Source organism: Podarcis filfolensis, assembly GCF_964270895.1.
Source record: "Podarcis filfolensis genome assembly, chromosome: 4".
NCBI classification, from domain to species: Eukaryota; Metazoa; Chordata; class Lepidosauria; order Squamata; family Lacertidae; genus Podarcis; species Podarcis filfolensis.
This window is the reverse complement of record NC_139607.1, coordinates 31217878-31231522: the sequence shown is the minus strand read 5'-3', so window position 1 is coordinate 31231522 and position 13645 is coordinate 31217878. Positions and strand designations below refer to the sequence as shown.

At 43.3% G+C, this 13645-nt stretch overlaps 1 protein-coding gene across 3 annotated transcripts in view; it reads right to left on the bottom strand.

Annotated features, from left to right (window-relative positions):
• Nucleotides 1–13645, bottom strand: part of REV1 (REV1 DNA directed polymerase) — a 44824-nt gene that overhangs the window by 16788 nt on the left and 14391 nt on the right. For all 3 annotated transcript variants that reach the window (XM_083610443.1, XM_083610442.1, XM_083610444.1), the window contains exons 6-8: nt 11882–12570; nt 10454–10561; nt 7108–7224 (exon numbers count right to left, since the gene is read on the bottom strand). In XM_083610443.1, coding sequence (XP_083466569.1) covers nt 7108–7224; nt 10454–10561; nt 11882–12570 — 914 coding nt within the window. The remainder of the gene's footprint in view (nt 1–7107; nt 7225–10453; nt 10562–11881; nt 12571–13645) is intronic.

Genomic DNA, 13645 nt, shown 5'->3' with positions numbered 1-13645 from the left:
TGGAAAAGTGCTACCACAGTTACAAAGGGAAAAGCAGCTATGTGAACTTGTTACAGTTTGGATTTAAACATAGCAAATATTCACATTGGTATGGAACATTTTATGACCCAAGTTACACTTCATGTATGAAATCTCCTTTTAACTTTGCTATAAAATGAGATTTCCTCCTACCCATCTTGCCTAATCCTTTAAGCATATTTACAGAGATACTTAAATTCAATGCAATGACTATTCCTTGTCTGAAAATAGTTACCTGTTATTAAAGCAGTACAAATAAAAAGAAAATGGGAATAACATATGCAATATGTAGTTCATTCAAGGACAATATTTAAACAGAAAAAAACCCTACAAGCTTCTCTCATTTGATGGTCAACGACCTCCCTCTACGTCCCGAATTTCTTTTGCTCATTATTTGTCCAAAATATATGGCCATTTGAGATTACCAAACAAGAGACAAGCTTTTAAGTCCGAGTCAGGCAGATTTATGTTAAAGAACTGCCCCTAACAAACTAACCACGTACCAACTATGAGCAAAACATACGGGAATGAGTTACAGTGTACAAGAACATGCTAAGTCTCTGTTGTACATAGAGATCACAAAGTACAGCTAGAGACCGACCCTAATACGCTAATGCTTACTTTGAAAGAAGAGTTAAGTAACTTGGATTTGGCTTTTGTTTCTGCAGTCTACTACATTGAACATTAAGAGTTATTTCTCCAAACTGGTGCATTCTTCATTACTGCTGAATTGTGCCACAATCTGAGTTTGAAATGAATTATGATGTAGTCTTTACAGGGCAAAGAATGTAGTGGATGAAAGATGTGAGAGACAGAACATGAATAGGCTACTATCTTGACAGTTTAGCATCGTTGTATTGATGGGCTCATTCAAGTTATCCAACATATCTGCAACTGCAAATTAGAGCAAATTATGCCCCAAACAAGAACAATGTCTTTAGTCCATTTGCTCTTCCGCCCTGGCATGAGAGGTCATCATCTTGTCTATCTTCATGAGTTCGATGGGCTTCTCCACAGTGCAGCACAGTAGATCCCCCCTTAAGCTGATGGTCACTTCATGTAAATTCAGGGCAATGCGAGACACATTGTCCTCACTGGAATGCAAGGTAGAGAACCTCTCATCAAAAGTTGGAAAACTAGACAGGCGCATGGTGAATGTGGAGCAACGGATGGAGAAATCAGAGGCCAGGACCCAAGTCTGTGAAAAAGAAATCGCTGAGAATAAATCTGTATCTCACGTGATGATAAAAAAAATTGTTGCTCTTTTGAATGAAAATTGAAGAAACTGGGATTTAGGGAAAGGAAGGCTAAAAATATTCATATCTTGAGAATGCTGGCAGATGAGGAAAGGAACCTAACCCACTGGTTCTGTGTGCTGATTTCCCTATCTCTTTGGGTCAGATAAGTTCTATCAATAGAACAATCATTACCTGCTCTCAAGGAGATACAGAACAAGAATGATAGCAAATCAAAGCAACACAATTGTGGATGGATAAAATTAAAGACTGGTTTTTAAGATGCTTGGAAACATTTGTCCAGTAAGAGTGACAATAAAAACAGGAACCATCAACGAACAGGAACTTTGTAAAAGATGGGGCTGATGTTGAAAAAGCACCTATTTCTTGTCAAACTAACGTTCACAGATCCTTAAAGTAACTGTCTCAGGGATCATAGATAAGCCAAGAGCAGAACATAGCATGGAGAATGGGAGGTATGAACAAATGACATGGTTAGTCATATGTAATAAACTGAGATTAGAATTTGTTCCAAATCATAGATGGGTGTTATTTAGAGTTTGTACATGGATTATAAGAACAGAATTTACCAGTAGGTTAAAAAATAATTTATACACACACATCCAAAGCTTTTATTATGTTTCAATACCTATCATATGGGATAATTTATATATAGCAGACAGTTCCATGATCATTCCTATGGGAAAGTACATGTATTTTTCTGTATTTTTAAAAACCTATGTGCCACTTTTTAATAAAACATTAGATTAAAATTATTTATATAGGAAATAGTTCTTGAAGAGTCAGCAAGCTGCTCATTGCATTTGTTTATTAAATAACCGACAGGTCAACATACTGCTGAAAAATGAAAGTAGAAAAACCACTGAGAAATACAAAAATTCAAAATATGCATAAATATAAAAAGCTAATTACCTACCAACGAAGTATAAAAAACCATGTGGCTTATGTCAAGAAGCATACTTTTGCCAAGGTAAGGAATAATGGGAGTGATTTGAGAAGCCTGGTTCTATTCTCCACCATGCAATGGAAAGGCACTCTACACTGTTTTTATTCCAACGTTCTTGGAAAATGAAGCCTTGTATGAATTTGTAAAACTTAAATCAGCATGCATTGCAAGACAACACTATATTACGCAAGGTCCAAGAAGTTATAGGCATAATGGTAAGAATGGCACCTTCAATCCTCATCACAGTGAATACTGCTATAGCAAGATGTACACTGCTGCAGTGTTCCTGCATTATTAAGACAAAGCAAGTTCTGTGGCTCACGTGACTAAACTCATTCTTGTCAGCAAGATGGGTAAAGGAAAGGAAAAATGGGGATGCATAGGAGACTAGGATTTGTTATGGCACAGTAGCAACTACACCATGTTGCACCAGAAACCAGAGTATAATAATTGCTCTTACATACATCACAGTAAACTATGACAACGACAACAACAACAATAACAGACTCTATAAAGGTACTATAATGCCACCAGAGGGCGGAGAAACTATCCAATCTTAGAGAGCAAGAGTAGCTTGAAGGTCCACACAAGTCTCTAAAGTTCCTACAGAGGTACAAATCAAACTTTAATAATTGTTTTTCATATAAACACTAGAAGCCTCTCTCATGCTATTTATTGAGCATGTTAAGCATACAGAAGAACAAAGTAACTTAAAAACTTGAGTGTAAATTCTACTACATTTCCCCATATGCCTGAAATGTTTAAAGTAAGCACACTCTTTTAGTGTTATTTACAACAAGTGTTAAAAGATTGCATCTTGTGCTGTCAATATACTATACACTGACAAACTATAGCTATATGAATGATGCCCTTGTTTTTATTGAGGTGTTTTATCCCATTTATTAGCCCTAAATGGACTGTCAAGGCAGCTAGCACTATGGCACAGTACTATGAATGGAAAATATTATCTCTGAATATTCTGAAAATATGTGAAAAACATGAAAGCAGAACAACTTCTATATCTGTAGTTTTCCCCATTACCTTACTTTCCACTCCACAATCTGTAGTATTTATGACAAATCTCAATATGGTTATCTATCTGATCTTCAATAGCAGAAGCTAAATCTAGAAGTAATTCTAACTTGACACAGTGCTACTGATGCTGGTTGTAATTAAAGTATTTACATTGAAAAATACTTAGGAATGTCTGTTTGAGTATCTAAAGGACACAATACTGGTACAAATGTGACATATGTAGTGACACATTGTATCAGACTCCTGCGGCCCATCAGCAGATGAACAGAAGGGCTGCATTTGTGAGTTGTCCCATCTGTTAGATCAGCCAGGCTCCAGGGCCACCTCAATCTCATTTTGCCTCCTCTCTTTGGGAGCAAAACCAGGTCTGAAACCCGAGGCATGCTATCAGAAGCCAAAAGAAATACATACATATCAATTTAGCATTAATAACTTACACTATGTTTGTGATGGATTTTTATCATTCTACGTGAGAAACCAATCTTAGCTGTAAAGCAGGAAATAAATAGGATAAATGAACATACATTTTATTGCCAGTATCCTGTGCTAACATTTCACTGTGGAATGCACTACCAATGCACTATTAAAACAGCTAAGCTACATGATACTTTAGAATCAGGGCTTTTTAAAAGTACCTTTCAATGTATTAAAGAACTGGAAGATCTTAGATGTCTTGCACTGGACAAGACAATCTAGGAATAAAGCAACATTGCAAAACAAAATTCAGGAAACCATATCTAACAATATCTATTCTTGACTAAAGGATTACAGTCCACTTAAATCAGGCACCCTCAACCATTTTCTGCTGGGGCTAAATTTGGAAATCTGAGAAACTGGCATGATCACCAGAAAAAATATCAACTTCAGAAACTGTGTATGTATGCAACAGCAGCAGCCCAGATCCTACATACCACAAGGGTGGAAGGAAGACAAGATACCAACAATAGAAGAATGGCAAATGAAAATGATGGACTATGCAGAAATGGCAAAACTTACGGAAAAGCTCAGAGACAATGACAATGAGAAATTTAAAAAAGAATGGGAAGCATTTATTGTATATGTATAAAAATATTGTAAACAAGTAGAAACACTAGCAGGCTTTGACTAAACATTTGCAAGTAGTTAAGCTGAGATAAAATTTATGGAAGGAAATTTGAATTGAAATAGCAAAATTTGATGGCATGCATTTAGGATAAAACAATAAGAAGAAAAAGAGGTTTATGTAAATTATGCAGAAAAGGTGTATATTCAATGAACCAGGAAAGGAAATGGAGGGAAGTCAGGAGGTTAAAGAGAACCTCTGAAAAGATCTTTTCTTTTTTTCCTTTTTCTTTTCTTCTTTCTCTTTCTTTGCTTCTCTTTACTTTTATTTCACTTTTTATTTTTTATGTTGGATATTTTGTATCTTTAATTTTACTTGATGGAAAATAATTGTTGAAGTTGAAATTGTAAAACCAATAAAATTTATTTACAAAAAAAGAAGAAGAAAAATATCAACTTCACAGCAGGAAAGCTAGTGGTGTTCAGAGCAAAACTGCATAACACAAACAAATATCCACAGGCACAACGTACACCCCAGCTATGTATATCCCTTCCAAACAAAGAAAAAGAATAGTAATCACACACACACACTAAAACAAGAAGCAGACATAAAAAAGCAGGCAAAACACTCTCCAAACAAAAATGCCTAACACATATGCACAAACACCCATTAAAAACAAAACTCAATGTAACTTTTTTGTTCCTTGACCTTACTAGGCAGCAGTCTAGTCCTTCTTATTTATATTTTCTAAGGCGTTTCAGAGGTAAGCAAAGCCCCAGGGCTACAGCTACCCCACCCTCCTCCTTTCTTTCTCTATGCACAATGTCTCTAGGTTCATAAGGAGACCAATCTGAAAAAGAGGGAAAGGGACAAGGCAGCAGCAGCAGCACCTGCAAGTCCATATTTTGCTTCCTACGTAGCCCTGCTACAGCGCTTTTTAACAATTGAGTCAGGAGGGGCAAGGGGGCCCCAAGTTAAAAACAAACTCCCCAAGCCTTTCTAAATGTTTAGGAAAAATTGTGGCTTCCTTGGGATCGTAGAAGTATGAGCCAACAAAAGAGGAGGAAAAACAGTATTCGGACAACGTGGCTCGGAAAAATAATAGCAGCCATGCTAGATCATATCAAGGTTCCATCTAATCCAGGATCCTGTTTTCAACATAGTCAGCCCCATTCTTTCAGCAAGCCCACAAAGCAGGGCATGGAAGACTACAACTATCCCCAACCATTTGCCCCTAAAACCTGATATTCTGCCTAGAAACATTTATCTGTCCTAGTTAAAAGCCAAAGACAGACCCATCATGCAGGAATTCATCTAATCCTCTGTTAACTACCACAATATCTTTGGCCAACAATGTCCATAAATAAATTTATAAAGTTAAGTACTTGCCTGTGCTAGATCTACTGTCAGTCTATTTCACTGGGTGACCCGAGTCCTAATATAACGAGGGAGAAAAACCTTTCTATCCCTTCACACCATTACAGTTTTTCTTCCCTTTTCCCCACTGCAGTCTTAAAACTAAAAAGTTCTGTTTGCATTGGTCACATTCCTTTGTTCATCTTCGCTGCTCCTTTGCCAGTTGTAATACATTCTTTGTTTAGATGGGGCAATCCAAACTGTACATAGAATTCCAAATGTTTTTGCCCCATCTATTATATATTTTGGAAAGTGGTTTGTCTACCTGTCTGTTCTCTATGCATTCAGATGCCTCTTGAAATATTGCCACCCAAATTTGGCATGGCGGTTCCCAAAGTGGAGGAGCTATTTTTGGTCTATGTTTGGATGCTGGACATTATTTGAAACAAGATGATGGGGGGTACAAACTTGCTAGTTACAGTGGTCTGCTTTGCCAACATGTTACACGCAGGGAGCATGCTGGGGAAGCAAACGCCAACAGGATTGAAAAGGGAATGGCTGAGACTACAAAGGTTTGGAAGGCAGGAAGAGGAGACCTAGCTCCAGGAACTGGGAGCAGAAGGACAGAATAAGTGGCTACCTCCCTGAATGTTGGGCCAGTGGTGCGGGGGGGGGGGGGGGGGTCAGCCAGTCTCTCATCACTGGTTATGGCCCCAGTGGAGATAGCAACGGCTGATGCAGGAATAAATCTGGGCAAGGTGAGTCAAGCTTAGGAAGCTGCTTCCCTCACTGCAGCAACCACTGGCAGGTCACTAGGAGGTGATGACATTGTAGGTGGTGGTGGCAGCAGGGGGATCAGCTAGGACCCAAACCACACAAAGACAACACCGACAGCGGGCTATAATGTGGGGGGGGGGGGATGGCAGAATGGGGAGGCAAAACAGGCCTGGTACATGCAGCCACAATGCAGGAATTGCATACCAAAGAAGCAGTCCTACTGGCTGCAGGGGTCTCCTTCATTAGCACATTTCACTCAGGGAACGCATTAGTAAAGCAGTACCCAGTAGGGCTGAACCCTCCTGCTCTCTGCAGCGCAGTCATAAGGAGAGAGAAAGAATACACAGAGTCTCTTTCCCTCATCCCTCTCTTGACTGTATAGGGTTTATTAAAACCCTAATTAAATATCAGGACCAGATCAGGGTCAGGTGTTCCCTGGGTTAGGTTGGGGCTGTGCAGAGCCCTAAAGTTAACAAATTACACTATCCATATATACACCTCTGTTTTTGTTTCTCGGAATTTCCAGGCAATGCCAGGTATTTTCAGCTAAATTTATATAAAGTTATTTTAACTAGCAAGATACCACCACAGCACTACAGAACTAACTTTGGATTGTTACAAGTGACGATCCTATGATATTTATTTATTTTGCAATTCAACAAATTGCAGTTTTGTACCTGCTTTGCCATTCAATAATTTATTCTGATAATATTGCCATTCCAGCTGGGGATTTGCACCAGGACGAAGCAGTGATTTTCCTGATCCTCTGTTACTCGTAACAGCAACCGGTTTGCCTGTGAAACATAATACAGTTGTAAGTCAAATTGCACTGCACTTTTTGTAAAAGATCTATGAGCACTACTGCAAATTACTTAGTAACACAAGTTCTACACACAGGATAGTGATTTTGAGAGTAGTCTGTAAAAGTTAGGACACACATTTTTGTGCTATGGCAGTGCTGAACAGCGCTGAATCCACAACTTTTTGGTTCAGTCAATAAAGACAGATGTAATCTGATTTGACAGTAGTTGGGGGAGGGAAACCTGTGAAATGATCATTCAATTTCAGGAGGATGTTTTTTACTGGATCCGATTTTGCATGTGTGTGCAATTAAATGTATGTGCCTTCTCTTTCTTAATTTCTTTTCCATTTTCTCTCTCAAAAGCAGCACACCACTTTCTCCCTCCCTGTCTCCTCCTAGCTGCTCCTTTTTCTTTCCCTCAAACCCTCTGATAGCTTTTCCTCCTTATCTTTTCAGTCACTCCACTTCTTATTCAACTGCTCAGGTACCAATCCTGAAAAGCATACATAGCTGAAAGATGAAGTGGGAAAGAACATCACTCTTACAACTTCCTCCTCCAGTTCTATGTACTTTTATAGCAGGGGTGTCAAACTCAAAATCATCGGGGGCCGCATCAGCAGTTTGGTCACCCTCAAAGGGCCGGTTGTATCTGTAGGACTATGTGTCCACTCTTTATTATCATAAATTATTGTCACTGCATTTAATTATTACTGTTTTTTGTAATAATGTAAGTAATAACTAGCTCTGAAAGCAGAAACATAGTCAGAATAATGGCAAGTAGATATTCAAATGTACAATTATTGTACAATTTATTGAAAAATGATTTTTGGTAACAGACAGTATTTTTTTTAAAAAAACATACAAATATTGCCGAACACTTTTTATTACACATATGGCAAACACAAGGCATTAACTTTTTTTTAACTTTTCTGACTAGATGGCTGACATCGTTTTCCTGAGGTCAGTCCATCAATGTCTGGCGTTAGGTCTGACTGTCTTTTTCAAGCTGTGACTTCTCGCGGGCCTTGTGTTTGACACCCGTGCTCTAGTGCGAAGAAGAGAGGTACCACCATTTCTGGCACCTGGGAACGCAGCTGCACTTCCAGAACCTCAAGTGTAGAGGGGAGTGACACAGAATACACACTCACACCACCTTAGGCCAGGTCATAATCCCCAGTTCCGCCAGCTTTTTTATAGTCAGCTGGCAGGGTGCTTCAATCTTCACAGGGTCCCTAGCCTTCATTTTAAAGAGCAGCCTCCAGGATGCACCACCAAGACAGATCCCACCTGAAAGTACTAAAAGCATGCACTTCTATTGGGATAAAGATATGGGTGTCACACGCCTGTCAAAATACTATTGCAGCAGCTACTGTAGGGTCATGGGGAGTAAGCGCTGCTATTCCTCTTTTGATGGCAGTGAGTTTCCTGCCTGTGGTGAGGATTTCAGCATTCAGTCAAGGGTTCCTAGTCCAGGCATGCTCCCTCTGGACTACGTTCCCATGGGAGGTCCACCGATCCACCAACCTAAGGCAGGAGACTGAGAAGAGATATGATAGCCATCTTCAAATGTCTAAGGGGCATTTCGCATGGGAAATGGAGCAAGCTTGTATTCTTCCATTAGGGAAGGTAGGACTCGAACCAGTGGATTCACGTTACAATAAAGATTTTGACTAAACATGGGAAAGAACTTTCTGCTGGTAAGGGCTGTTCAACAGGGGAATGGTCTCCCTCGGGAGGTTTTTCCCTTCTTGGAGGTTTTTAAGCAGAAGTGGGATGTCTGTCTGCCATGGATGCTATGGCTGAGATTCCTGCACTGCAGGGGTTGTACAGTACTGAATAGCCCTGGGGATCCCTTCCAACTCTACAATTCTATTAGGATCCCTTTTATAAAAGAGAGAATTTTAATGGCACGACCATTATTTATTTCGGCTTCTCCCAACGGGGCCACGAAGGATCAGAAAAGCTGAAGAAGAGACCCTTCCTCAGAGGAGGCGGGAGACCACCGGACCCGCCCAGGAGGGGAATCCGGCCGCCTTTCCCTCCAGAGCTTCGCCTTTTGCCCCGGCCAAGTTGCGCCGAGGGCGCCTTGCGGGCTCTGCGTGGCTTCAGGCGGAGCCCAGGAGCCGCTTCCCGGCCTGGAGGGCAGGCTGCGCGCGGGACCCCGCCGCTCTCGGGGCGCGACCCAGACCCGGCTGCCTTCCGCGGCCAGCAGAGGTAGGCCGCCGGCTTCTAACCCGGCGGAACTGGGGTGTCACGGGCGCCACGCCGCGCTCCCCGCTCCTCCCGCCCCGCCCCCTTCTCCTGGGTGCCCCCTCCCTCCTTTGTTCTCCGGAGCCCCGCCTCCCCCTCTCCCCCAGCTCGCCTATTGGCTCACACAGCTGCCACTCGGGTGGGGGCCCGCTTTGGCCCCGCTCCCCGGCCGCCGAGAGAGAGCGGGAGCGTGCTGGGCTGGGCGGCCGGACGTCTCCTTCCCTGCGCTGCTTCGGCCGCGTCTGCAGCTGCCGCGGGACCAGGCGGGAGGCCAGTCATGCCCAGACGCTGCCAGCCGCTCGGAAGGAGCCGTCGCTCCACCGGGCAGCGCCTGCCTGCGCGCCCCTCGCTCCCTGCACCGAGGATGGCGGGGGCGCCGGGCGCAAGGCGGCGCCGGGGCTGCTGGGCAAGTGCTGATGCACTTTGGGGAATTCCTGTCACAGGGAGCAAGGCAGAAGCGGAGGATGACGGGGCACGTTCCCCGGGGGAGCGGGGCCGCGGCTGCCTGGCCAGTTTCGTCCCACGATCCTGGAAATGCTACACGGGCCACATGACGAGGTCTCGCGGGCCGGATTCGGCCCGCGGGCCTTGTGTTTGACACCCGTGTTTTATAGGGACACGAAGGCACACACTCTCACTGCCTCATGATGGAGAGAGAAGAGGGGATGGGAGGTTTAAAGGTTTTGCTGGAATCAAGACAACCACTACCACCACAGGCTCTGCAATGGCAACCCCAGCACTACAGACATGTGATCTCTTCTTTAACTGCTAGGAGGAAAAGAGAACTCTTCACTGTGTTCCATGGATGCAGATAAATGAATGACAAATCTAGAGATATTTGCAAGTACAGTACCACCAATATGTAGATTTTCTGTTTAAAAGTTTACTCATGCCAACGGGTGTGCATTTAACAGTACATTTCCACCTGGTATATAAAAAGCTGCAAAGTGCAAAGAGGAATGAATACTAACCTTTTAGATCAGGTCTATCTCGGATACCCACTGATACAAAGAAGCAGTCCATATCCACATGCATTATACAGCTTTGATGTTTGGTTGAGCTCAAGGTAGCTGTATAATCTATTATAATGGTAGGCAAATGGAAAGTTTAAACCACACTGAACAATTTTTTATTCCTATTATGCTCCTATTAATCTAGAATCTACGACCCCACTCTTTGTTTGCAACCATTTAACTGTCCTTAAAACATGTAGAATGCTATGTAGTCCCCAGTTTTAAAAGTTTCCAAAGGTACCATTTCATTGTTGCATATATTGTTCTTCACTACAATCAATACAATTTCAGGAGTTTGTTGTACACATCTACTCAAATACTTGGCTACAATAACTTTGTAACTACTGCTCTATACTACCGGCTTTTCCTAGCTCTTGACATTTTCAGACCAAATCTGGAAGAACTGATTAACATTATTGCTCTTCTTTCTCAATGTAATTAAATATGCCACCACAGCACATGCCAGCAATCATGGGCTAAAAGCTACCAGCACCCTGCCTAGTTGTCCATTTTCCTAACTCTTACTAAGGACAGTGCACATTTCCAATACTGGCCAAAAGAGTAGCAATAATAGTAGACAGTTTATACACATTCTTAATCATTTGTATTGCAACAGAAATGTGAATACAGTGAGATGTCATTTTCAAATTAGAAACCTAATGATATATATTTTATCCTCCAACACCACAGTATAACATGGTATTCCCTACAAAGCCTAACATTCCAAACAACAGATTTATAAAGAAGCTCTTCTAAGGGCTCACCCAGATTTCCTTTTGTCCTGTGTTTCTAGCCACAGCTCCGGGCTTTAAAGCTCCAGATCTGAGTGTTTTGGGGTTTTCTGTCCTGGCATTTCCCCCAGTAAAATCTGCATTTTACCACTGAATCGGAGGAAATGATGTGAATTGCCGTTTGCTCCAATTCAGCTATAAAACACAGGCTTTCCAGGTGAAAGCAATGGGATCAAAACAAACAAAACTACTCAGACATAAGACTTTTAAAGTGTGGACCTCTGCCTCGAAAAGCACAACACAAAGGATGTCTGGATGAGCCCTTAGCCATTCCCCCCCCCCCGACAAGTGAATTTGATATATACACTGTGCATTAACAGTGAAATGCAGGCAACAAATAATGTTGTGACCAAGTCGGAAAAAGAGCAGCTAATAGCTTTTGGCATGGCATGTACTCCAGTTCCCACAATCCTGAGACTGCCCATAAGCAACCAACCTGAACTATAGCACAATTGGAATGCTGAACTTTATAGTCTCATCAAACTATCTTGGAGGTCCATACTGCCCATCACTAGCTTACACAGAAATTTCAATGTCAAAACATAACCCATTTAAGTTAATAACAAGAGTGAATGGCTTTTTAAAAAGTACCTACCCGAGTCAGTTTTGTTAATTATAGATTGCCCTGCTTTCAGTTTTTTTAACTTTTCTCTTCCTGGGAAGATAGCATTGTTCTGTTTCTGCAGTGTATTGACAAAATCTGTAAATTCACTCTTCCACGTAGCTATATGATGCAATCTTGAACGAGAGTAAAAGTTGGAAATGAAACTGCAGTTAGGAGGTTTGGACAGAGGTGAATCTACCTTACTAGGAGAAGGTACTGTGGTGCTTTTTGTGCTTGAAGGCCCCTGAACTGTAGAGTGATGAGCACCGTTTCTTTTAATATTACTGTGCAAAGATGAACAAGGTGAGTTACTCATAGTCCTATGCGAAATTCGTAAAAGTTCAGTGTTTTTGTTGCTTTGTTGAAAATGCTGCATAGAGCAGTCTCTAAAGTCTCTCCTTTCCTCCTCCTGCACAGGAGCTGGAGACAGTCTGCTTGCAACATTGTTGCCAGAGTGCACCAAGCTATCCTGTGTCTTTAAGGCACTGTTGGAACTATGAGTGTATCCATTGAAAATGGAAATGCTGTCTCTATGATGAATTCCGTTATGCTTGCTAGCAGAAAAGGCTTGCTCCAAATCCAAGACTCCGGCATCTTCAGTCTCATCTTCCATGTTCAATTTACACGTTCCATTGGCTTTGATTTCATTCTCTACTTCATACTTCTTTACTAGACAATTTCTAAAAAAAAGGTGGTATAATACAGAAATTAGGAAAAAGTATCAATTAAAAACATTTACAGTGGTGCCCCGCAAGACGAATGCCTCGCTAAACGAAAAACCCGCAAGACGAAAGGGTTTTCCGATTTTTTAGCGGCTTCGCAAGACGAATTTCCCTATGGGCTTGCTTCGCAAGACGAAAGCCCACAGGGAAATCTCCGGGGACAGCGGGGAAGCGCAGCGCGCCTTCTCCTCTGTTCCCGGACCTGTCCTGAAGGCTTGCGGTGGGAGGTCCGGGAACAGAGAAGGCGCGCAGCGCTTCTCCTCTGTTCCCGGGGCTTGCGGTGGGAGGAGGGTTTTTCCTCCCCACCGCCAACATTCAGAACAGCATTCTGAATGTTGGCGGTGGGGAGGAAAGCCCTCCTCCCACCGCAAGCCTTCAGGACAGGTCCGGGAACAGAGGGGAAGGTGCGCAGCGCTTCTCCTCTGTTCCCGACCTGTCTTGAAGACTTGCGGTGGGAGGAAGGTTTTCCTCCCCACCGCCAACATTCAGAAGGCTTTTCTGAAGGCTGGCGGTGGGAAGAAAAGCCCTTCTCCCGCCGCCAGCCTTCAGAAGAGTTCCCCCAGGGCTGCCTAGGCTGTGGATAGCAGCCTGCTGCCCCGCACCAGGGGCGCTCTTAAGCAGAGCGCCCCTCGCGCGGGGCAGACATTCGCAGCTTGGGGAGCCCTGCAGGAGTTCCCTGCAGGGCTCTCCAAGCTGCGGATAGCAGCCTGCTGCCCCGCGCGAGGGGCGCTCTGCTTAAGAGCGCCCCTCGTGTGGGGCAGCAGGCTGCTATCCGCAGCTTCTCCGCAGCTTCTTAAGCAGAGCGCCCCTCGCGCGGGGCAGCAGGCTGCTATCCGCAGCTTGGAGAGCCCTGCAGGGAACTCCTGCAGGGCTCCCCAAGCTGCGAATGTCTGCCCCTCGCGCGGGGCAGCAGGCTGCTATCCGCAGCTTGGAGAGCCCTGCAGGGAACTCCTGCAGGGCTCCCCAAGCTGCAAATGTCTGCCCCGCGCGAGGGGCGCTCTGCTTAAGAGCGCCCCTCGTGTGGGGCAGCAGG